Below are 22,563 nucleotides of genomic sequence, written 5' to 3'. Positions count from 1 at the left end.
ATTATGCCTCACCTCTGGATGCGTAAAGATTTGGGACTTCCCCATATTTACATCATTTTGTAAATCTGGGGCAATGTCAGAATCCATGGGTGTTGCATGCACACACCCACTGCAACAACCATGGAACAGAATAGGGTGACACAGGGAGTTACACTGCATTGCCATACTCAAGACTTCTGGATCACTCTAAGCTATGCAGGGTGGCTTTGTGTGGCTTCATAAATCAGATTCAGAGCCCTGCATCACGCATGTACCACTTTACGTGGTGCAAAAGTGATTCACGGCTCTCATAAATAACCCCCTTAGTGTATGTTTCAACAGGTCATACCAGTAACAACTAGTCAATTTAAGGATCTCTGAATAACTGACATTTTTATTGGAAATTGTTGGGTGCTGGGTGAGAACTGGAAAGCTAAATTAAACAGTTATCATTCCAATAATGGAAGCTATAAAATAAGTACAAGTAATATCAGCTGTTGTGGGAAATCCCTGATTAAGCACCATGGGGCCCGATTCACAGAACTAACTTAAGACAAAATCCTTAACTTACTACTTTTGGTATTCACAGAAGTTAGGATTTTGTCCTAAATTTGTCTTAAGACAGACTTAAGACAGACTTAAGTTAGGATTTTGTCTTAAGTCTGTCTTAAAACAAACTTAAGACAAAATCCTAACTTCTGTGAATACCAAAAGTAGTAAATTTAGGAGTTTGTCTTAAGTTAGTTCTGTGAATCAAGCCCCATGTTGTAGAGAGCCTGGGAATGAGTGTTAGGACTGTAATAGAGTGACTTGGTTGTATAACTATGACCATGTAATGATTATGGTGACATGCACCCAGTCTAATAAGAGCCAGATTAAACCCTTCATCAGTCAACAATCAGTAAACACCAAGCTAAGCTGCAGACACACTCATGCAGACAAGAGTAATTAATTTAACTAAATGACCAAAAGTTTCTGACTTCTTAATGTACTTCATTGTTCCTAGGTACTCAGTAAAATGGCAGAAGTTGAGAACACTGGTATAAATTACACCTTCATAGACTTATTCCGAACTCCAGTACTGAGGAAAGTTTCCATCTGTATAGCAGCTGCATGGTAAGGAAAGTAATTATTTTGAGGTTCTAAAATGTGTGATCATTCCTTGTTTTATGATGCAGCAGAGTGGCCAGCTTATTCCTAATGATTGCCTGTCACTTCTCTTGTAGGCTCGGTGCATTTCTCTCTTACTACGGAATAAGCCTCAACATCAGAGGCTTTAAGCTGGACATGTACATGACCCAGTTCCTCTTCGGAGCCATTGAAATACCCTTCAAGCTGGGCGTATACATCTTCCTGAAGAAGGGCGGGCGACGTCATGTACTGGCATGGAGCCTGCTGATCTTCGGCTTCTGCATTGGCATAAATATATTCATTCCAGAATGTAAGTTTTTTTGGAGAGCACACGTTTGTATAATTAGCTTTTTCTTCAAATAATTTTTCCTATTAAAATTTATTCAATATTGTTTCATAAATAACACAAAAAAACAAACAATAACCTAGCACGCTCACATGAAGGCAATCTAGGGTGCTCATGCAGGGCCTTGGAACAAACTCACAGCTGTGCGTAAGGAGCCCCTCACCCACAGCTCAACTAATTTTTGACATCATTTCCAACAAGCTTTGAAAATGCAATAGGTCTTGCCTTTGATTAAGTTAAGGCCATTTGCTTTGCTAATGGTATTGTATAGCTTTTCCAAAATACACTTACATTTTCAAACAGGAACTTTCACTTAACAAAACAAATTTTCCATTCAGCTGAAATAAAACAATTTTGAATGAAGGACTACACATGTAGCTTAGACATTCATTTCTAATTTTAAAGATTCACCTTATTTACTATTATTAAAGACTTCACTGACCATAATCTCATATCTTATTTAAATTTGTTAGTTAGAAATAACTATGCTTTCACTAACCTGAAAATCAACTACAAAGCAAGGTGGAAAAGAGATCCTTCTGGAATGTCTTCAACACAGGCCAACTCAAGAGAATAAAATTAAGTTGCCCAACTTTCTCCATTTCCCCATCATTTATCAAAATATGTAAGTGCCAATTTCCTGAGATTCATTGGCTATCTCACTTAACTGACTGACTCACAGCCTTGTGCCCTGTCTCAGACAACTTCTCAGCAGCTTCATTTTGGCTTCAACCGCTCTCTGGTGATCTTTAGGCTGAATGCCTCCAACTTCGTGGGATGCCCGCTCGCCCATCCCTGGAGGCTGACGGGGTGAAACAAGGTCAGCGGAGCCAGGGTACGTGCCAGCTTAGCCCGCTGCCATCATTTACCAAGAGAGGACTGAGAGAACAAGGGTCAAGAAAGCTGAGGAGCCCCTCACCCACAGCTGAACTAATGTTTGACATAATTTCAAACAAGCATTGGAAATGCAATAGGTCTCACCTTTGATTAAGTCAAGGTCATTTGCTTTGCTAATGGTATTGTATAGCAAAGCAAATGGGTTTAACTTAATGGAAGGTGAGACCTATTGCATTTGTAATGCTTGTTACATTTTCCTGGCTGCAGGGTTTGTCTTGAAAACTATAGGGGATGAAGTGCTCTAGGTACATGCCCCCCACCCCATAGAAACATGAGCTATACCTATATTATGATTTAAAGAGCGATACATAGCTCTTCAATGAGATCACACGTGGTGTGGGCAATGAACTTGCAACCAGTCCACAAACAGTGCCTTAACCGCAGAGTAGGGGTGGGCAGAATTCGCGGAATGGCGTTACGCAAACCTCTGCAAAACGGTAAAAAATCTCCGTGAACAGGCAGAAATTTCGCAAACACGCGGAATTGCTGGTTCGCAATGCTTTTTTCCTGTTTGCTTGCTCAGCAGGAAATATCTTGAGAACACGCATTTTGAGAACGCGAACAAGCAAAGAATTTCGCGAAGTCGCGGAACGCAGAATTTTGGGCAATTTTGCGTTCTCCGCAGAACAAGAAATTACCCATATTCCACAAATTCGGCGAGTGGAACGGATTTTACTACCCAGGCCTACCGCAGAGGGCAGGAGGCTGCGGGGGAATAATAGGAACATAAAAGAGGTGCCATGGAGGAGACAAGGAGAGGCCGCAGTAAACTTGGAAAGCAGAGGGCACAGCTCCCCTCCAGAAACAGAGCAACCGACGAAACAGGAAAAACAACTCGAAAGCATGCAAGCGGCCCAGTGAGTAACACAAACCCAAACTGACAGGGGCAGGGCACAGCCAGGGCGGGGCTCTCCAGGCCCACAGGGACAGGATCTACAAGCCCAGAGGCTCAGGGGCAGAGAGGCAGCGTTTGAAGGCCCACAGGGTCAGAGACAGAGGGGCAGGATCTACAGGCCCACGGGTTCAAAGGCAGAGAGGCTCTGTCTACAGACCCACAGAGGCATAGGAACAAGAGCTACAGACCCACAGGTTCAGGAGCAGAATCACAGCATCTACAGTCCCACAGGGCAGAGGGACAGGATCTACAGACCTACAGGGGCAGAAGGACGTGATCTACAGGCCCACAGGTTCAAAGGCTGAGAGGCAGTATCCTCAGGCCCACAGGGGTATAAGCACAGGATCTACAGGCCCAGAGAGACAGAGGGACACGATCTACAGGCCCACAGGTTCAGGGGCAGAAACACAGCATCTACAAGCCCACAGGTTCAGGGGCAGGACTCTCCAGGCCCACGGGTAAAGGGCAGAATCTACAGGCGCACAAGTACATGAGAATATGGCATGACTCTCCAGGCCCGCGGTTACTGGGGCAGAATCTACAGGCACACATATACTTGAGAAAGGTGGCGGAATCTGTAGGCCCAGAGGTGCACCGGGAATGGAAGGAGAGAGGGAAGGGGAGAGTAGGGCAGTACATAGGAGGAAGTAAACCTATATGCACACAAGTTTACTTAGCTAAGTGTTTTAGGATCAACGTGACGATACAGCTCACCCCCTGCAGAAAGCAATGAACTCTAAGAGATATCTCAGTGGTTGAGAGTAGCTGTGGTGGCCACGCATTAGAGCTGCCAAGGGATTGTCCATAGGAGACCCATAGAATGAACATTATTTACCAGTGGGCTGTTCCTTGAGCCCAAGGGATGCGCCAGTGCAAGGCAGAGGCTGCATTATTTAAGTTGAATACACTCCGGGCAGAAGGGAAGGACGGCCTCTGAGTGTCAATGGACCGGCTCGGTCTGTTCATGACCTCCAACACCAACACTAGTCACCCTATAAGAGGACAAACACCAGCTCTGACACACTTACACACGCTCACGCTATCCTAGACAGCAGCTACATACAGAGGTATACTGAATGTGCGCTGAATGTAGGCAGGCGTGCCCGCAAATACACATATATACTGACACATACATATTAACAGACAGAATAACACACGCATACTCACTAAAGCACCCACACAGACACACACACATAGCAACGCACTTGGGACACACACACATACTAACATGCTCATATTGACACAGACAGTAATGTGCACACACACAGAGTAACACAGGTTCACACTCACTAACACACACACACACAAAAGCATTCAGACGCACACACACAGACTCTCTGTCACTGCTGATACACTGCCCTCTCAGAAGGACACACATGTTTGATATCAGAATGGGGTATGGTACACTGACTGCAGCACACTTAAGCCAAGAACAGACACTCATTTTCATGTATTGTCTTCCACCCACAGAAGGGGCAATTCACCCCATAACCCCTGGGCTCGAAGGGAAGGGGTTTGTCCACAGAAAAAAAAGTATTTTATGGCAAAATAAATGTATAAAGCCCGGGAGTGGTGCACGCGCGAGTCGCTTGTGCCCGCCGCTGCAGGAGAAGACTGCCATCTGTTTCCAATTAACGGGTGTGATAATTGGAAACAGATAGCGCTCATGCTCGCTCCCGAGCACCCTAGGCCACAGAACAGAGAGGGCGAGATATACACCCGCCTTGGGCCAATTGCATGCTGTGTTTCTTAGAAAGACGCATGCAAAGCCCAATAGCAAGTGATAAAAGAAAAGCACACACACAAGCGTGTTTGGAGTTTAAAAGGCCTTACTAAATGCCTCGCAGAACCGCGCATGCACACCGGCGCATGCGAGACCTGAAAATGACTACCACTTTGGGAGACCTACCATGATTCTTGTGACCCTGGAGTGGCCTGCTCCAACACACAGTCCTACTTGCTCTTTTGTCACTCACTTTGTGCCTCAAACTTTTTGGATCTCCACTAGTGCTGAACCCTGTTCATCTGAGCAACAATGTAGAAAAGAGATGAAGGGTCTTATTTAGAGTTAGGCAGCTAGGATCATCTGTCAAAATCCTGGTGGATGACCCGTCTGCTGCATTACAAGTGCATATATGATACAGCAGGTGGGATATCCATCTCGGTTAGCATTTAACCAAAATAATTGTAAAGAATGAACAGATTATGGAGATTGCATACTATATAATGAGAGTCAAATTAATAGCAGATAAGTCATCCACTCTTAAAAATTATTTTGAAGAAACACTTTCATTGCTGGATGTGTCCCTGTGAAAGTAGAGTTTCCAGCTCAGTTTTAAAAGCACCACTGAATGATTTTGTTGTAATGTCCAGTGAAATGGAGTTCCAAATCAGAAAAGGATTTTTTTAGCTTTGTTTTTTTTTTTAATCCTTGTGTTTCACTGAGTTTGTACCTGCTCTAATGGGTGTGTTGTCCTCCCAAGATTTTTCGGGCAAAACAGTTGGGGTGTTAGAAAAAGTGTGGCCTTGTGTGTGAGGCAGGCCAGTTTAACCCCTTCCATGCGTCGGATGCGTGTGAGCCGTCTGAGGCATAAGTTCTCCTGTGTGCCGGACGGCTCCGTTGCAGAAGAAATCTCTCTGGTGCAGGCACCAGAGGGATTTCATTTACCGCCCCAAAGAAATGTGAGGAACAATTTCTTAGGTTTGCAAGGGATTCTGGGTAACAGAGCCTGGTGAGAGCCAGTCAAGTCACCCCCATTGTGGATTCCCCTGGGTGTCTAGTTGTCAAAAATGTATAGGTTTCCTAGTTTTCCCTAGGTGCCGGCAGAGATAGGGTTAAAAAACTACAGCTACGCACTTTGCAAAAAAATGAGTAATTTTTCACTGTGAAAATGTGGTGCGTCCACGTTGCGTTTTGCGCCATTTCCTTCATGGGAACTAGGCCTACCCACACAAGCGAGGTACCATTTTTCTTGACATTCAGGAACGCGGGATGGATTTTGTGAATCCACGCAGATTGCAGAACTTTCCACCACAGAAATGTGAGGAAAATGTGTTTTTGGGATAATTTATTAGGTTTGAAAGGGATTCTGGGTAACAGAACCTAGTGAAAGCCAGTCAGGTCACCCCATCATGGATTCCCCATGGTGTCTAGTTTTCAAAAATGCATAGGTTTGCTAGGTTTCCCTAGGTACCAGCAGAGCTAGGGTTTAAAAACTACAGCTAGGCACTTTGCAAAATAAGGGTAGTTTTTCACTGTGAAAATGTGGTGTGTCCACATTGTGTTTTGCGCTGTTTCCTGTTGCGGGCACTAGGCCTACCCACACAAGTGAGGTACCATTTTTATTGGAAGACTTTGGGGAACGCGGGGTGGGTAGAATTTTGTAAATCCACACAGATTCCAGAACTTTCCACCACAGAAATGTGAGGAAATTGTGTTTTTTTGGATAATTTATTAGGTTTGCAAGGGATTCTGGGTAACAGAACCTGGTGGGAGCCAGTCAAGTCACCCCATCTTGGATTTCCCTGAGTGTTTACTTTTCAAGAATGTATAGGTTTGCTAGGTTTCCCTAGGTGCCGGCAGAGCTAGTGTTAAAAAACTACACCTAGGCACTTTGCAAAAAAGGGGTCATTTTTCATTGTGAAAATGTGGTGTGTCCACATTGCGTTTTGAGCCGTTTCCTGTCATGGGCAGTAAGTAGGCCTATCCACACAAATGAGGTACCGTGTTTATCGGGAGACTTAGGGTAACACCGAATTGTAGAGCAACTGTTATTACTTATTGACTTTCGATGCATTTCTGCCTTCCAAATGAAAGACAATGTGTAAAAAATAAGTCATTTTGAAAAATGACATATAATTCTCATGCTAGTATGGGTATTCCCAATTTCGAAAATGTGCAAATATCTACTGTTTCTAAACTCTATATTTTGTTCCCAATTTCAGAAATACATAGGTGTCTTTCATACCGATTTTTCCATTGATACATTTTCCCAGAATAATTGCTATATTCCCGGTACATAATAAAAAACCATTGCAAGTTGCTGCTCAGTTATTGGCTCTGGGTTCGTCTGGTTCTTGGTGAACCTAAAAGTCTTATATATCCCCACAACCAGGAAGCTCCAGCGGATGTAACGATATATTGCTTTCAAACAGCTGTCATAGTTAGAAGAAGTTACAGGTGAAAACGTTGACACAAATGGCTGTTTTTTTCAACTAAATTTCAATTTTTCCTATATTTAACTGTTAGTTTCTATAAAGAAACCTTGACGGATCTACACAAATGACCCCTTGCTAAATTCAAGATTCTGTCTACTTTTCTAAAATGATTAGCTTTTCAGGATCCATTATTACTTTCATACCCATTTCTACCATTAACTAGAAGGAGGTTGAAAGCACAAAAAATAGCAAAAATAGGCTATATCCCAGAAAAATGCCACAACTGTGTAAAAAAAGTTGGTTTTATGTCAAAAGTCTGCTTGTCCCTGTAATGTCATCTTCAAAACTGACCTTAAAGCTCTTCTCTTTGAATGATATCTGGGCTAAACCCCTCCTACCTCATCACGCTCCCTCCATTCGGAAACCATCCTCAGCCTGCACAAATTATTGATAAACCTCACATAGTACTGCACCACCTGCTTTTATGTTTTGTATCTGTAAAGTGCTCTACCGCCAGAGAGAGGTTATCCCAGGGATCAGTTCACCTTTAATGTGCATGTATATTTTCTATTTGTTACTAATATGTTCTGGCTTTATTGTGGAGTGAAATAATCAATGGGGAAGTGGTGCCACATTGACGCCTCTCCTAAGAAGGAAATCCTTAGGATCTTTTAAAACAACTCTCACCCACTTGAGCTTCTGCTAGTGGCATGCTTCCATCATCAAGTCCTCACCCAGGTCTCTCATTAGGAGAGACGTCATGGTGGCATCAAATGTAGACTCTAAAAATTCTGATCCATTGGCATCTGATCACCACTGCTTTATCCCTCAACAACAAGTAGGCATTCTTGATTCTTTCAAACTTCTGAACTTGGGTGAAACTTAGAACTAGTATATAAAATTCAAAGAAGTTTAGCCCCCCATTTAGAGCCTTGTACAGCATTGCGCATACACCAGTTCTTCCTATCTAGCTGATGTTATCATAAATGGAGTTAATTCTTCAATGTCAATGTGTAAGTGCTAGACCTCAAATAAACATGTAGGTTTCATAAGGAGCTATGGTAGTTGTACAATCGTACTTATGAAATTACACTCCAAAAAGATACCTTTCCATTAAGATTGTATTCAAATGCTTCTATATTTAGATATCAACTACAATACATTTTGAAAAATAGCTTTTCATACATAACAGTCAGATACTTAAATTGGTAAATATTTTTCCAAGAATATTATTCCATACAGCCTAATTTTCCAAGATTATTCAATACGTTGTTGTCTGACCAAAATAAATGCCAAAATTAGCACAGTCTTCCCACAGAAAATGTTTTTCAAATCAAGTTATGTTTAGCTCCTGGTTTTCAGCTAAAAACATGCTTCACCGCTCTAGACACAGAATCCGCCTGTGCATGTAAGATCAGTCGGGCTGGGTTGGGGGGAGATTGGAGCACCCCGACATCTTTTCAAGCCCCGAGCGGCTGGTATGCCTAACTTGGCTGTCTCTGGCATACACTGAACTAGTGTCCAAAAGTGGAGTGGTGGCACATGAGTGCAGCCCTGATGAAACTGCTTAACGAGCTATAGCAGTGAAACATGTCGGCACTGGCAATAGGTAATGGTAGGCATGAATAGCTACCAGCCTTTTTAGTCACCATAGCATAAGCAATTCCCTATAAATAAAGTTGGTTAAGGGGACTTTACGCTTGGTTTTTAAGCACTTCTTTATGTTATGTGTTTGTCACCAGCAGATATTACTGCTATCCACTGTTTGTCACAATTTTTGTTGTTTGTTGTGGACACTCCTTTTCTTTCTTCTTTTTCTTTGAGAGGCAGGTGACAACCGATGATGAGACAGGGGCCTGTCTGGAAATTGCATACCAGTTACCCCGTTGGTGGTGTTTCCGTGAGGTGTCACTTGTCTCCCACACATTTTTTCTAAGGAGAATTTAGTCCAACACGACTGTGTGGACACGTGTGACTAACATATTTAGGTCACGAGTGTTGTGGTTCGGTGTTGCTGTTAAGGCGAACAGGCGGGACTTTTTTAACGTGGGCGGGAGTGCAGTGCAATATCTCCTTATAAAATGTTTAAGAGATTGAGAGGTAGCAGTATATATTAACTGCCCCATTTTGGAGTCACTGACATGTTTTGACGCCTGAGGACTGGGTCTTTTGTTGTTTGACATTTCCTGAGTGGAGGGCGACCCTTTCCTTTTTCCCTCTGAACTCCTATTGTGTATTAGATTGGGGGGAGATTCAACAGATGAATTTGAGGGAGAATTAAATAAATAATACATTTTCCCTCGTCGCCGTCTGTCGAACCCCCCGCCCCGTCCAAGCTCTTACCTGAATGGGCCACAGCTGTTTGCACAACACTTCTTTGGGGCTGAAAAAAATGAAAACACAAACACTATTTATACGCATAATACAGCACTCCAAAATAACATTCTACATACTTTAATAACTGTATACTGAGGCTGTTGTCTGTGGTTATTTCCTGAACATTACAAGTCCTAATATATCTCTCTTTTTTTGAATTTTTGGGGGATATTACCCACAAAAAATAATTCACAGATGAGAAATTCTTTCCATTAGCATGTTGTACATGGTTTCACTTGCCATAGATTCCTTGAGAATATATCTCCTTTGAAATCAAAATGTCCCCAAGTAAATAGGCAAAGTTCTAGATGAAAATGTTGCAAAGTAAAGGAGGTAAAAATAAAGCAGATCCTATCAAATTATCATTTAGATGGTGCCTCGTACAAAGGTTATCCTTCTCAAAGAACAATATTCATCCCTTTCCAATTTGCTTAGTATTCTTGGCTGACTAGGTACAATACACTCACCTGGAGTCCCATGAAGTAGGACACAGAAAAATTCACCCTACTCCATTAACCAATAATAATCACTCCAATGTTCTCACACACCCTCAAATTTAGAGCTGAAAAACTTGACCACTGTTGGTTGTGGGTGATTTCTCCAATTTAAGAATTTCCATGTACACGCTTTTCTTAATTCATTACCTTGTCAAAAAATTAAACATATCTATTACACAGCTCAAAACTGGCAGAGAGATCGACTGAAAACTCAAAACTCAGACTAGCAACCCACACATTACAGTACTCTTGATCTTTGATGTGTCTTTCAGATAATGTCCTGCAATTTGACATAAATTTCAAGGTGGAAACCTCAACACAGTTTCAAATGCCTCAAGGCAACTAAAAGACCTGGCGGTTATATATAATACGTCCTACGAGCAATAACAAGCAATTCAAAGACATAGCGGTTGTGCATAGTATTCCATCTGTCTCTTATAGTTATACACAGAGCCCCCCTTACTGGGGCAACTATGTTAAAATAGCACATCCTTCCCTGCTTACAATTGTCCGCACAGGTCGTCTTACGACCCGGGAAGGCTGTTACTTATTACCATACTTCATCGAATAAATTCTCTACCAAGTCTCAATATATTTAAACTTGCTAACTCAACATATAATTATGGTATTAAGTGCAAGCACATACCCACTTTGTTGCCACTCCTACTCATATTCCCTGTGCAACTATTCTTTAATCTGAAAGTAAACCAAAGAGTCCCCACCCTCGTCAGAGACAATTTAACCATGCTAACATCACACAGTAACACTCGGATTATCCGCAGTCTTAGCACACACCGTGATCATCTCCATTCTGCCTTCCCTCAACTAAAAATACGAACTAACAGTTCGCAAAATGGCTCCTCCTCTTTTAGGTCCAGCCTGACTCATTCTAATTACTCCACCTATCAGGTTCCGAGGCAGTCATTTCAAATGTCACAGGACCTTTCCAAGATGCGGAACAGAATCCAAAAATTCCACTTCAATGTTATTCTAACATAATAGATCATTTTCATATTTAACAGTAATGTTAAAGTCCTCATACAAAACACAAATACCATCACTTTGTTATAAAGTATAGATTTCAGCTTAAAATCACTCACATTTACTGCCCCAAACATCAAAATACGTTCACATGCTAAGACCAATCAAAGCTGTGGTTTCCACCTGCATCTGATACACTACATCTGAGACCGAAAGGAACACATTTTAATGTCTTCACAACCTTAGACACAAACATAATATCGCCTTACGATCTCATAATGAAACCACAAAAGGAAAAAGAGACTGTGAGAGGCTGGCTCAGTATATGATGTACACCTATGTAAGTGGACACCTTGCACTGATCCAGAAAACAATGATGGTGATTTTAGTAGTCTTAGACAACCTTAAAGCTCTCTAGGAAAGCAGCCTTCAGGCTTAGTCCAGAAGGAGTGTAAAGCCGCTTGTTTTACCTGTAGATAATCTTATAGGTAGAGATTAAATGAAAAAGAACCACACAGTGTATTTATAAAAATATGTATTTTGTTATAAGACACTCACTAACTCATTTAGATATCTCCTAGGCGGAGATACATACAATATACACAATACATTGCAATAGAAACAGGTAAGTTGCACAGAATACACAGTGGTCATCAGAGGGGAACTAAACCATATATTAAAATAGTGGTATGCAAACCACGACTCGAGTCAAGACAATACTCAGAGGACGTAGAAAGGCCAGGAACCCAAGGAACCACCCAAGGTGAGCATCTAGGAGCCCCACGGAGGTTGTGTGTGGTGTAGGAACACAACCACGTTCTCTGTACCAATCAATGTTTAAGTCATGGTTGTAATTTTAAAGCAATAGGACCCTTCCCAGTGGACCCTGAAGAAACCCCGTAGAGGACAAGAGGTTGGAGAGCCACCCCACCCGTGGATAACCTAGGAACCAGGTTACCTGCACCAGGGAAGCAGGGTGCAAAGGTGTGAAGTGGCGTCGGAACCGCCGTCAAACCCAACAGACTGCTTCAGAAAGATGCCGCTGCTGGAGAAGGTGAAAGTGTCCTGTGGAAGCCAAAGATGGATTCAAGATGTGAAGCATTTGCAAGCAGAGGGAACAGAGTCTATGCCACTCAAGAGTGACCAGGAGGCGAGGAAGACGAATGCCCTCCGATGTCGGGTGTTGCAGGAGAGCTGACGGTGACCTTGGAACTGCAGCTGTGTGGACCAGATGACACTGTGAAAGAGCAGTACAGGAGCTTTCCCACATCAAATGTCGAGAGTTGAGGGGTCGGGCCCAGCAGAAGCACCAACAAGCCTTGCATCTGCAACCAACGTGGAAGTATAGGAAGGTGCAATGTCGGGACCAGCAAGGTCCAGGAGACTCACCAAATTCAGGGGAGTAAGGGTAGGCCCTGAGCAATCAGTGGAGCCCAAACAAATTCAAAGGTGACCCCCAATAGGGCCCTCAGGCCTTAAGCACTGGAGTCGCAAGAGGGCCTCTAGCAGCTCAACAAAGATGCAGGCCCACGATGCAAGTGATCCAGTGAGGATGAAGATCTTGGTCATTGGAGATGCTTGTGGTTAGGGCTACTCAGAGCCCGAAGATCTTGGTGAAAGGAAGCCAACAAGCCTTTGCAACTGCAAGTTGATGTGGTGCACAGGGGTTCGATTTGTGCAGCTCTGACGAGGGATACTGGCCTCAAACTTGGTGAAAGGACAGGGGAGTATCCTCCCTCTTGTCCAGCTCCTCCTCAGGGAGGAACGCCTGCATCGTCCCAACTCATTTTCCTTAGGGTATTTAAGGGCTTACTGTGGGTGCGTCCCTAGATTCCTGCACTGTTTTGAGTTGGACTATGCATCGAGGGCACCAAATGTGCCCTGCACGCAGACTATGTGGCGCTGGCATGTGCTCCCACCCTGCCCCAATACACTAAACCTGTTGGGGAGGTGGCCACACCTCCCTGTGACGGGATTCCTATTGTTCTGCCTTCCCCTGCTTGAGCTTGGCTCAGCAGCAGGAGGGCAGAATCATCATGCCTCTGGTCGGAATCAGCCATGTTGTGCTGTCCGAGTCTAGAAGACTGGTATCGGGAGCACTGAGGGCCTAACTGAGTGCCTTTACAGTGCTTGGGCTCATACCTCCCACGCCGTTTATGGTGTGGGGTTTTGATTCCAACATGTTTGATACCAAATACAACAGAATTATATGTTATATTACTGTCTCACTTACAACCCGGGAGAATGGACTCCAAAGGCTGTGGGGGGTCCCGCTCATGCAGGGACACCCTCACACTTAGGACCGAGCACCCTGCCGTCAGAATGTAAAAGTCCTGTGGTAGGGGTGACTTATAGGTTTTAAGTGCATTAATCCTAGATATAAGGAGACCTATATCTTTTGTAAGTGAGGCTAGCACCAGTTTACACAGGCTACAATGGCAGTCCTGTATCTTAGTGATAGTTTGAATGGTCTCCCATAGGTGGCAATAATACATGCTTCTGTCTGGAGGACCTCTGGGGTACCTATGCCCTGGGTGCCTTTAGTACCATATACTAGGGACTGATAAGGATACCCCAGTATCCAATCTGGGATGTACCTAAATACTTACCATAACAATTTAGGGGAGAAAGCAGAGAGACTGGGGTCCTCATTAGCAGGATCCCAGTCGGAATTGTCAGAAACAGCATTACATCAAGCAAAAAGAGGGGTTAGCCATGAAAGCAGACCCTTCTTTCCTACTGAGACCATTTTCAAATTGAAGCGTTTCTAGTGTTCCGAACCCGGACTCAAACCCTAGTATATCAGATCGCTCACCATGCGCCTCAACCGCTACGCTGCCTTCCAATACAGTTATCCCCAGAGAAAAACATTATATCACCTAATGCTCATTTTTGGTTTTCACAGTCAAAAACCAAAAGGAGAACTTTCTTTAATTTAAAATGTAAATTGCCTTCTTAAAGCAACAAAAGCAAAATCCAGCCACACAAAATATCAGCATGTAATGCTAGTCAGCAGGTATCAATCGTGTTGAAACCGCAAAGATACGCTTCCATAGTAAGAGCAGAAAGCTTCCAAATCAAACACTAGTTACTCTGTACATAAATGGATAACCTGTCATGTACAGAGCCATTTCACCACACTTGTTCAGTTATGATAAAGTTAGAAATCATAATCTACGATGCAATCCTTCAGATATAGATTCAACCTATGATATTGGCCATTCTATGATCCAATCATTCAATCAATCATGGCATTTGTAAAGCGCACTACACACCCGTGAGGGTCTCAAGGCGCTGGGGGGAGGGGGGAAGCTGCTACTGTTCGAAGAGCCAGGTCTTGAGAAGTCTTCTGAAGGTCAAGAGGTCTTCGGTCTGCCGCAGGCGGATGGGGAGGGTGTTCCATGTCTTGGCGGCGAGGTGGGAGAATGATCTGCCGCCGGCGGTCACTCTTCGGATGCGGGGGATGGTGGCGAGGGCGCAGGCTGCGGAGCGGAGCTGGCAGGTGGGGGTGTAGAGGCTGAGACGGCTGTTGAGGTATGTTGGTCCGGTGTTGTGGAGTGCCTTGTGTGCGTGGGTGAGGAGTTTGAAGGTTATCATCTTTTTGATAGGGAGCCAGTGTAGGTCTCTCAGGTGGGGTGTGATGTGTCTGCGGCAAGGGATGTCGAGGATCAGGCGTGCGGAGGCGTTCTGGATGCGTTGAAGCCATTTCAGGAGTTTGGCCGGGGCTCCTGCGTAGAGTGCGTTTCCGTAGTCCAGTCTACTGCTGACCAGGGCCTGGGTGACCGTCCTTCTTATTTTGGTGGGGAGCCACTTGAAGATCCTGTGAAGCATGCAGAGGGTGTTGAAGCAGGAGGAGGAGACAGCGTTGACCTGTTTAGTCATGGAGAGGGTAGAGTCGAGGATGACCCTGAGGTTGCGTGCATGGTTGGTGGGTGTTGGGGGTGTTCCTAGTGCAGTCGGCCACCAGGAGTCGTCCCAGGCCGAGGGGGTTGATCTGAGGATGAGGACTTCCGTCTTGTCCGAGTTCAGCTTTAGTCGGCTGTTCCTCATCCAGTCGGCGACGGCCTTCATTCCTTCGTGGAGGTTGGTTTTGGCGGTATGGGGGTCCTTGGTGAGGGAGAGGATCAGCTGGGTGTCGTCGGCATAGGAGATGATGTTGGGGTCATGCCGTCATGCGACGTGGGCAAACGGTGCCATGTAAACGTTGAACAACATTGGGCAGAGGGATGAGCCTTCGGGTACGCCGCAGATGATCTTGGTGGCTTCGGAGCAGAAGGGGGGGGGGGGGCGGATGCTCTGTGTTCTGCCAGAGGGGAAGGAGGTGGTCCAGTCCAGGGCCTTCTCTTGGATTCGGGCGTCATAGAGGCGTGTTCATCGTGTGCGGTGGCAGGCCGTGTCGAAGGCGGCTGACAGGTTCAGGAGGATGAGGGTCGCGGTTTCTCCATTGTCTAGCAGGGACCTGATGTCATCTGTGGCAGCGATGAGGGCAGTTTCAGTGCTGTGGTTGCTGCGGAACCCAGACTGGGACGGGTCCAGGATGCTGTTCTCCTCGAGGAAGCTGGTCAGTTGTTTGTTGACAGCCTTTTCTATGATCTTCGCCGGGAACGGGAGCAGGGAGATGGGTCGGAAGTTCTTGAGGTCCTTGGGGTCTGCCTTGGGTTTCTTGAGTAAGGCATTGATCTCTGCGTGCTTCCAGCTCTCCGGGAAGGTCGCTGTCTCGAAGGAGATGTTGATGGTTTTCCGGAGATGGGGTGCGATGGTGCTGCTGGCTTTTTTGAAGATGTGGTGTGGGCAGGGGTCTTCCGGGGATCCAGAGTGGATGGGTTTCATGATCTTGATAGTGTCGTTGTCGTTGATGTTGGTCCAAGAGATCAGGCAGTTGGTGCGGGTGGTGGTCGTGGGAGCTGGGGTCTCAGTGGTTGCCGGGGTGGTGGCGGAGTTGAAGCTGTCGTGGATGTCTGTGATCTTGCAATGGAAGAAGGTGGCCAGCGAGTCGCACAGGTCTTGTGAAGGTGGGATGTCGTTGGTGTTGGAGCTGGGGTTGGAGAGTTCCTTCGCGATGTTGAAGAGCTCTTTGCTGTTGTATGCGTTGTTGTCTAGGCGATCTTTAAAGGAGGTCCTTTTGGCGGATCTGATGAGGTGGTGGTGTCTGCGGGTGGCGTTCTTGTGGGTGGTGTAGCTTTCCGGTGTTCATTCACGGGTCCAGGTTTTTTCGAGTTTTCGGAAGGTTGGTTTGGAGGTCTGGAGGTCTTCGGTGAACCAGCTGGTTTTCTTGCTAGTGTGGGTGTTGGAGGGCTTCTTGAGGGGGCGAGGGTGTTGGCGCAGTCATTGATCCACTGTTTGAGGTTGCGGGCGGCAGTGTCGGGTTCGGTCGGATCTGTGGGTGGGTTCCGGGCGATTCTGGTGCTGTTAGACCTATCTGCAGCGTTCTACACAGTCTCCCATAACATCTTGACTAAAAGATTGGTAGAGGTTGGGTTAAGGAAAACAGCCTTACAATGGGTGATGAGCTTTCTATCTGATCGCTTTCAGATTGTCAATCTAGGCCCGTACCAATCGGCCCCCTCAAATTTGTCCAAGGGAGTTCCTCCGGGCTCAAGCTTGAGCCCTAAATTATTTAACATCCATATTGCTCCCTTGGACAATCTTTTGAGGGCCCATGGGTTCATCCCCATCTCCTATCCCGATGACACCCAACTACTTTTCCCATTCAATAACTTCACCCCAGCAGTACGAGTGGCCTTTTCCAATGGGATGAGAGCAATATCTCACTGGATGGAACTTCCTCCAGTGTAACGAGGGAAAAACTGAAATCATGCTCTTCGGAGAGGCGCCTCTTTTGTGGACTCCTGACTGGTGGCCGTCAGATCTAGGTCCCCATCCTGCACCCACGATGTCAGTCAAAAATTTGGGGATCCGGTTGGACCATGCACTTACTCTGAAGGAGCATGCCACACAAACGGCTGGGTCTTGCTTCCATGTAATAGGCCTACATCATCGAGTTTTCCCTTTGCTACCGGATTCCTCTCGGATAACCTTTGTCCAGACGCTTGTGCTAAGTCGCCTGGACTATTGCAACAGCCTGTTAGTTAGGCACGGATGGTCCTCAATGCTCCCGTATGGACCCCTTTCCGCCCTATTCTAATGTAACTGCACTGGCTCCCCATCCGTCAAAGAGTCAAGTTCAAAATCTGCTGCACCATCCATAAGGCACTGCTTAACTCGGGCCCTTCATACCTCTCCGAGAAATTCATGCCTTATGCCCCCTCGAGAGCGCTCTGCTTCAGGCACCAAACATCTGTTGGTGGTGCCGCGAGTAAGAAGAGTATGACTAGGAGGAAGGGCCTTATCCCATCTTGGCCCCTGCTACTGGAATGAGCTACGGCTACCTCTAAGGCAGTGTCTAGACCACCTAAAATTCCAAAAGCTGCTCAAGACCACTCTTTTCCTCACTTGCTAACTTACTGGAGTCATACTGTTACCCTCATGTTCCACTGAAGCGCAATGATTCCCTTTCGGGGGTCGATTCTAGCGCTATACAAATAAATAAATAAATAAATAAACCTAAAACAGCCACAATTCACTTGTTCAATCTCCCTGTTACGGGTGCGGGAGGAATAGGCAACACGTTGATCTTAGTTTTTGTGGGTTTTATTTTAGTATACAACAAGTCTGAACTTTTCTTCTTGGTTGTTATCTTTGCCCTCGGAGAACGGCTTCTTGCGGTCTTCCTGATCCGAGATTCCGCCGCCGCTGCTCTCTGTTCCCTGTCGGGTCTTCTCCGCGGAGTAGGCTCTGCGGTTTCCGTCTTGCCGCTCGTTGGAAAGACAGGAGAAAAGATAGTGTGTATCAGTTGTCTGTCCGCTATGTCAATTACGTGAAGGGGTAAGGGAGTGAGGACAAAACTGTAGGTGACACACACGTAAACTATTGCCGGCGTGAGGGATTTTTTAGTGCTCAGGGAAGGGTGCACCAGGACAAGGTATGGACCACCCCGGTTTAATCGGTACTAACTGCTTTACGGTTGACCCAGCCCCTGAGTTTGTCTCGTACCTGGCTGAGCCATACACCTCCCACGGGTGTATGGCTGGGCGACTCGCAGAGTCGGTGGCCTCCTGGCTTCTCCTCCGCCTCCTCTTCAACGATTCCCGGTCTTCTCTCGTCACTTGCTTCCAAACTCCGTCCTGCTCCGTCTCTCGCTCCGTCTCCGCTCCGCTCTCCAGTCTCCTCCCTCCGGGTGAATAAACACACTCCTGATTCGTCCTCCCTGGAATAAGACGTCTCTGTGTCCTGTCTTGACTCCTCCCACTGGTATTCCCAGTCAGCATTAGAGGGCCAGTGTTCCGATTGAATGTACACGTCCGTGTCGATATTCTGTAGAGGGTACAATGAATTAGAGGTAGTTGTGGCCAGTTGTCCATTTGAATATGGGGTACTTTCCTGTGTGTGTGACGACCCCAGGTTGTTACACTCCCATAAATGACAGCTGTTGTAAGACACCGAACCAACCTTTATCGATACCTGCAGATGTACTACCCCACATCCTAGGGTTCCTTAGGTATAGTTGTTCTACAGGCGCTGGTGTACTAATATTAGAGGCAACTTCAAAGAGAAAACGGGAAAGGAGAAAAGTGAAAGAGAAAACTATAGAGAGACGTGAATGAAATTCAAATGTAAGGCACATTTACACATAAATGGGAAAATAATTACTACAAGGTGAGCACCTGAAGTTATATATAGGCACTCATACCATAAAGCATCATAATGCAGTGGGAAATTCTCTGCCTATATTGAGACCAAAGTCCACTGTGTGTAGTCTATCAAGTTACCATGTTGCTTTTAAACTAAGCCTTTGTACACTGTTGCATCCTCCGTGGTGTAGCTTGATGTGGTTTTATTCCCATAACAGAAATTCTACACAAATCATTAGCAACATGCATTAATCTGAAATGTTTCCCTAAGAGAGACATTTCATCACATTTTTTGATATGTTCCTTGATCCTTTCTTTCAACGGTCAAATTGTCGAACCCACGTATGGTTTATAAAAAGGGCAAGTTATGAGATTAATGCTAAAACTTGTGTTACAATTTAAAAACCCTCTGATGCTGATTTATTTACTCTTATCAAAATTCACTTTTATCAATGACATATTAACAACATACACATCCTTAGCACCAGTAGCTCCATTCAGACTTAGATTTTAATCTGTACGTGTCACTCAAACTGAAAATATTCTTAAGTGTTTCTGCTGTCCCGAATGTGATCATTAGATGTGGTCTGATCAGTTCTTTAAGATCTTTGTCCAAACTCAAAACCTCCCAAGGTTTCTCAGAACATTGTACATTGCATCATTCTCTGTGCAAAATGTCATGGCAAGTCTGATGTGTTGTCTACTAGTAAATCATTTAGGTTTATCAGATTGACTTAGGGCCCAATTACGATGTCAGGTGGACCTGAGTCCTTCTGACATCGTTTGGGTACTGGGACTGACCGACCTCCTGTCGGCGGTCCCAACCCAGCAATTGCGACGCAACTGAACACAGTTCGCTCACACTCCTATTCTTTACAAGGGGAGGATGCATTCCGACCGGAATGCATGTTCTCAGTGTAAATAGAGCAGGTGCAGTTCATCACTGCAGCCTGTGGCAGGCACCTCAACCTGCATGCCGTGGGGAGCAGGGATCCACAAGGGAGCACCACAGATGTCCCCTTGGCCTCCAACTGCCGTGCTCCCATGGGGCCCTTGCTGGAGGGCCCCAAAGTCAGCTTACGGCAGCATTTCTGTGTCGGAAAGGCAGGCACAAAAAGGCTGTGGGAATCCGACATTGTAATCCCTCGGGCGGAAAGAGCCACCCTTGGGATTACAGGAGGCTTTCCAAATTGCAGATGAGCTCTTTGAGCCCGTCAAAAGCTGTTCAAAATCCAGTTTGGATTCCTTTCTGACTGACTCCATCCAAATGGGTCGGTCAGAATTGAATCCGAACAGGAGATTACAATGCCGTAGGAATGGCTCCGACCGAGGGCCGGAGTCGGTTTCTACAGCATAGTAATCGGCTCCTATGTAGCATTTCTCGTGACATGCTGTCTGACTTTTTGACAGACTGTATCCAAATGCTAGTGGGATAACCTCTCACTGATAATCTTTCCAAAGTTTTTTGTTTTTCTGATTCATAGTCTTCTGGGTTTGAACTATTCCTCTAGTGTCTGATTAATTCCCAAAATGGGATAATCCTTTTCTGAATCACTGGATGTACTGATCCAACGTGTGGGATACTGTTACTGGCGGTAATCTAACAGAATGACTGTGTGTGTACAGTTTTTTCTCTGAATTACAGTTTCAAATCCATAAAAGGGATGTTGGACTTGCTCTATTCAAATGACAGTTCCACATTAATCATATTAGCATTCTGATAACTGAGGTATGAGATAAGTTGACCTCCTATATCTTTCCTCATGAACAATATATCATCTATATATCAGACCCATAGTGTGACATGCGATATCCATCGTGGGCTGATTCATTCCATGCATGCTCCCTCTCAAACCAGCCCATGAATAGTTTGGCATAAGAGCGGCATGGCACCCATTGCGGTCCCACAATCTGTTGATGTACGGTATTCAGATATACAAAATAGTTATTTTTCAGAACAAACTCAACTAGTTCTAGGGCCGTCTTAGATTGGCTATAAAAAGATGCTGATTTCATAGTAAAATAAATATTTTAGAACTTTTTGGCCATAAATTAAACATAAAATTATAATCAATACATTACATCAATCATAGCGCATCAAAGACAATGACATTATACATGTCACCAGTACTTTACATGCTGGAGATTTATTATTGAATTCTGCTTCCAAAGTTGTTGAACATTCCAGGAGTTGTACCCACATCTTGTTTTAAACAAACTAACCGACCAAGGTTCGGTTTGAAACTAAAAATAATAGAAAAACATTTTTGTAATGGCCATTTTCAACACAGGCCTTTTTTTGCATTTCTCTCATATGCAATACCCTATATTTACCTCTCTCCTTTCGTTTAAGGGACTAGTTTGTTCACTGTAGTTAAAATGCATCAAATAGTCATGGGCTTGTTGGTGAATGTCTGTGCTTTAGTTTATTCAGTATGTCCAAACATGATCAACTCCATACATTTCTAGATGTTTAAGTAAAAACTTTGGAAGGCCAGTTAATCACAACACTTTATTGGAAGCCAACAGACCAAAATAACTCCTTATGCATCAAAAGCTTCCATCCTCATAATCTCAAAAGAGAATCTGTGCTAAGGGCAATTTTTAAAGTTAAGACACAACTGCACAACACAAGCTGATTACTTTGAAAACTCGGCCACACTTCAAGTAAAATGGAGAGAAAAAAGGTATGCCCATAAACTCTTAAAACATTCAAGCCAAGAGCCTCCGAGAGAAGGAATTAAAAAAAAAGATGGACAAGTTTTTCTGCATTTCTATATATTGTCCCCAAACAAATAACTTTAAGAAGATTATTATGAAAAATTGGCTTGCCCCTCTGAACTTCTACCTTCTCAGACATTTTTCTTCAAGAAATATTCTAAGTCCGAAGGTAAGCGCCAACCAGGCCGAATCCACTTCTTATATCCGTACTGCGCCTCATCGCAGTTGGCTTTAAATTTGACTTTGACATGGTCTCGCATGACCAGATGTCCACGGTTGGCTCTTCGATCTTTTAGCTGCTAGATTTCACAAACAATTTTACAAATTCATAGCTCTAGTTCTACTGATTGGATTTTTGTCATGTTGGTGTCAAAAAATTGTTTTCATTCATTCAATTTTTCTAAATTTGTTTGGGATTTTTCTTGTTTTGAGTTTTTAATTCATTACTGTTTGTCTGCTGCATAAATACGTTATAGATTGCCTCTAACTTACACCTGACTGATTTTTGTGCCTAGCTACCCAGAGTTAAGACAGGTTAATTTAGTGACTTCTTGTAGTTCACTCTGCATAAGATTGTGGCTGTGGCTTGACTAGGGCTCACACCCCAGTCCATCAACAACCCCATTTCTCACAGTAAGGTTCCAAGTCTATTTAAATATATAGTAGCTGATTTAGCATTTGGTGGACTGGGTACTTAATCATAAATGCCACAGAATAACCTGTCTGCCAAACTGAGGCTCGGTCTGCCCTATTTAGGGTCGGAAGGACCACCAGCTTTTCGTCGACAGAGCCCTAATTCCCTTGATTGAAGAAAAAAGCTTCCTGAGATATCCCAACGGATTAAGGGCCTGCTTTGCTTAGGGTGGCCACTGAGATTTCCTTATTTATTGA

General features: G+C 44.6%; 1 protein-coding gene across 1 annotated transcript in view; it reads left to right on the top strand.

Annotated features, from left to right (window-relative positions):
• LOC144821702 (solute carrier family 22 member 7-like) overlaps positions 1-22,563 on the top strand; it is a 178,883-nt gene that overhangs the window by 103,216 nt on the left and 53,104 nt on the right. Inside the window, exons 7-8 of the mRNA XM_078678919.1 lie at positions 986-1,095; positions 1,206-1,420. Of these exons, the coding sequence (XP_078535045.1) occupies positions 986-1,095; positions 1,206-1,420 (325 nt within the window). The remainder of the gene's footprint in view (positions 1-985; positions 1,096-1,205; positions 1,421-22,563) is intronic.

This window comes from Lissotriton helveticus, chromosome 2_2 (assembly GCF_964261635.1).
Source record: "Lissotriton helveticus chromosome 2_2, aLisHel1.1, whole genome shotgun sequence".
NCBI lineage: Eukaryota > Metazoa > Chordata > Amphibia > Caudata > Salamandridae > Lissotriton > Lissotriton helveticus.
Note: the sequence above shows the minus strand (reverse complement) of the source record. Positions and strands in the feature narration are given on the sequence as shown.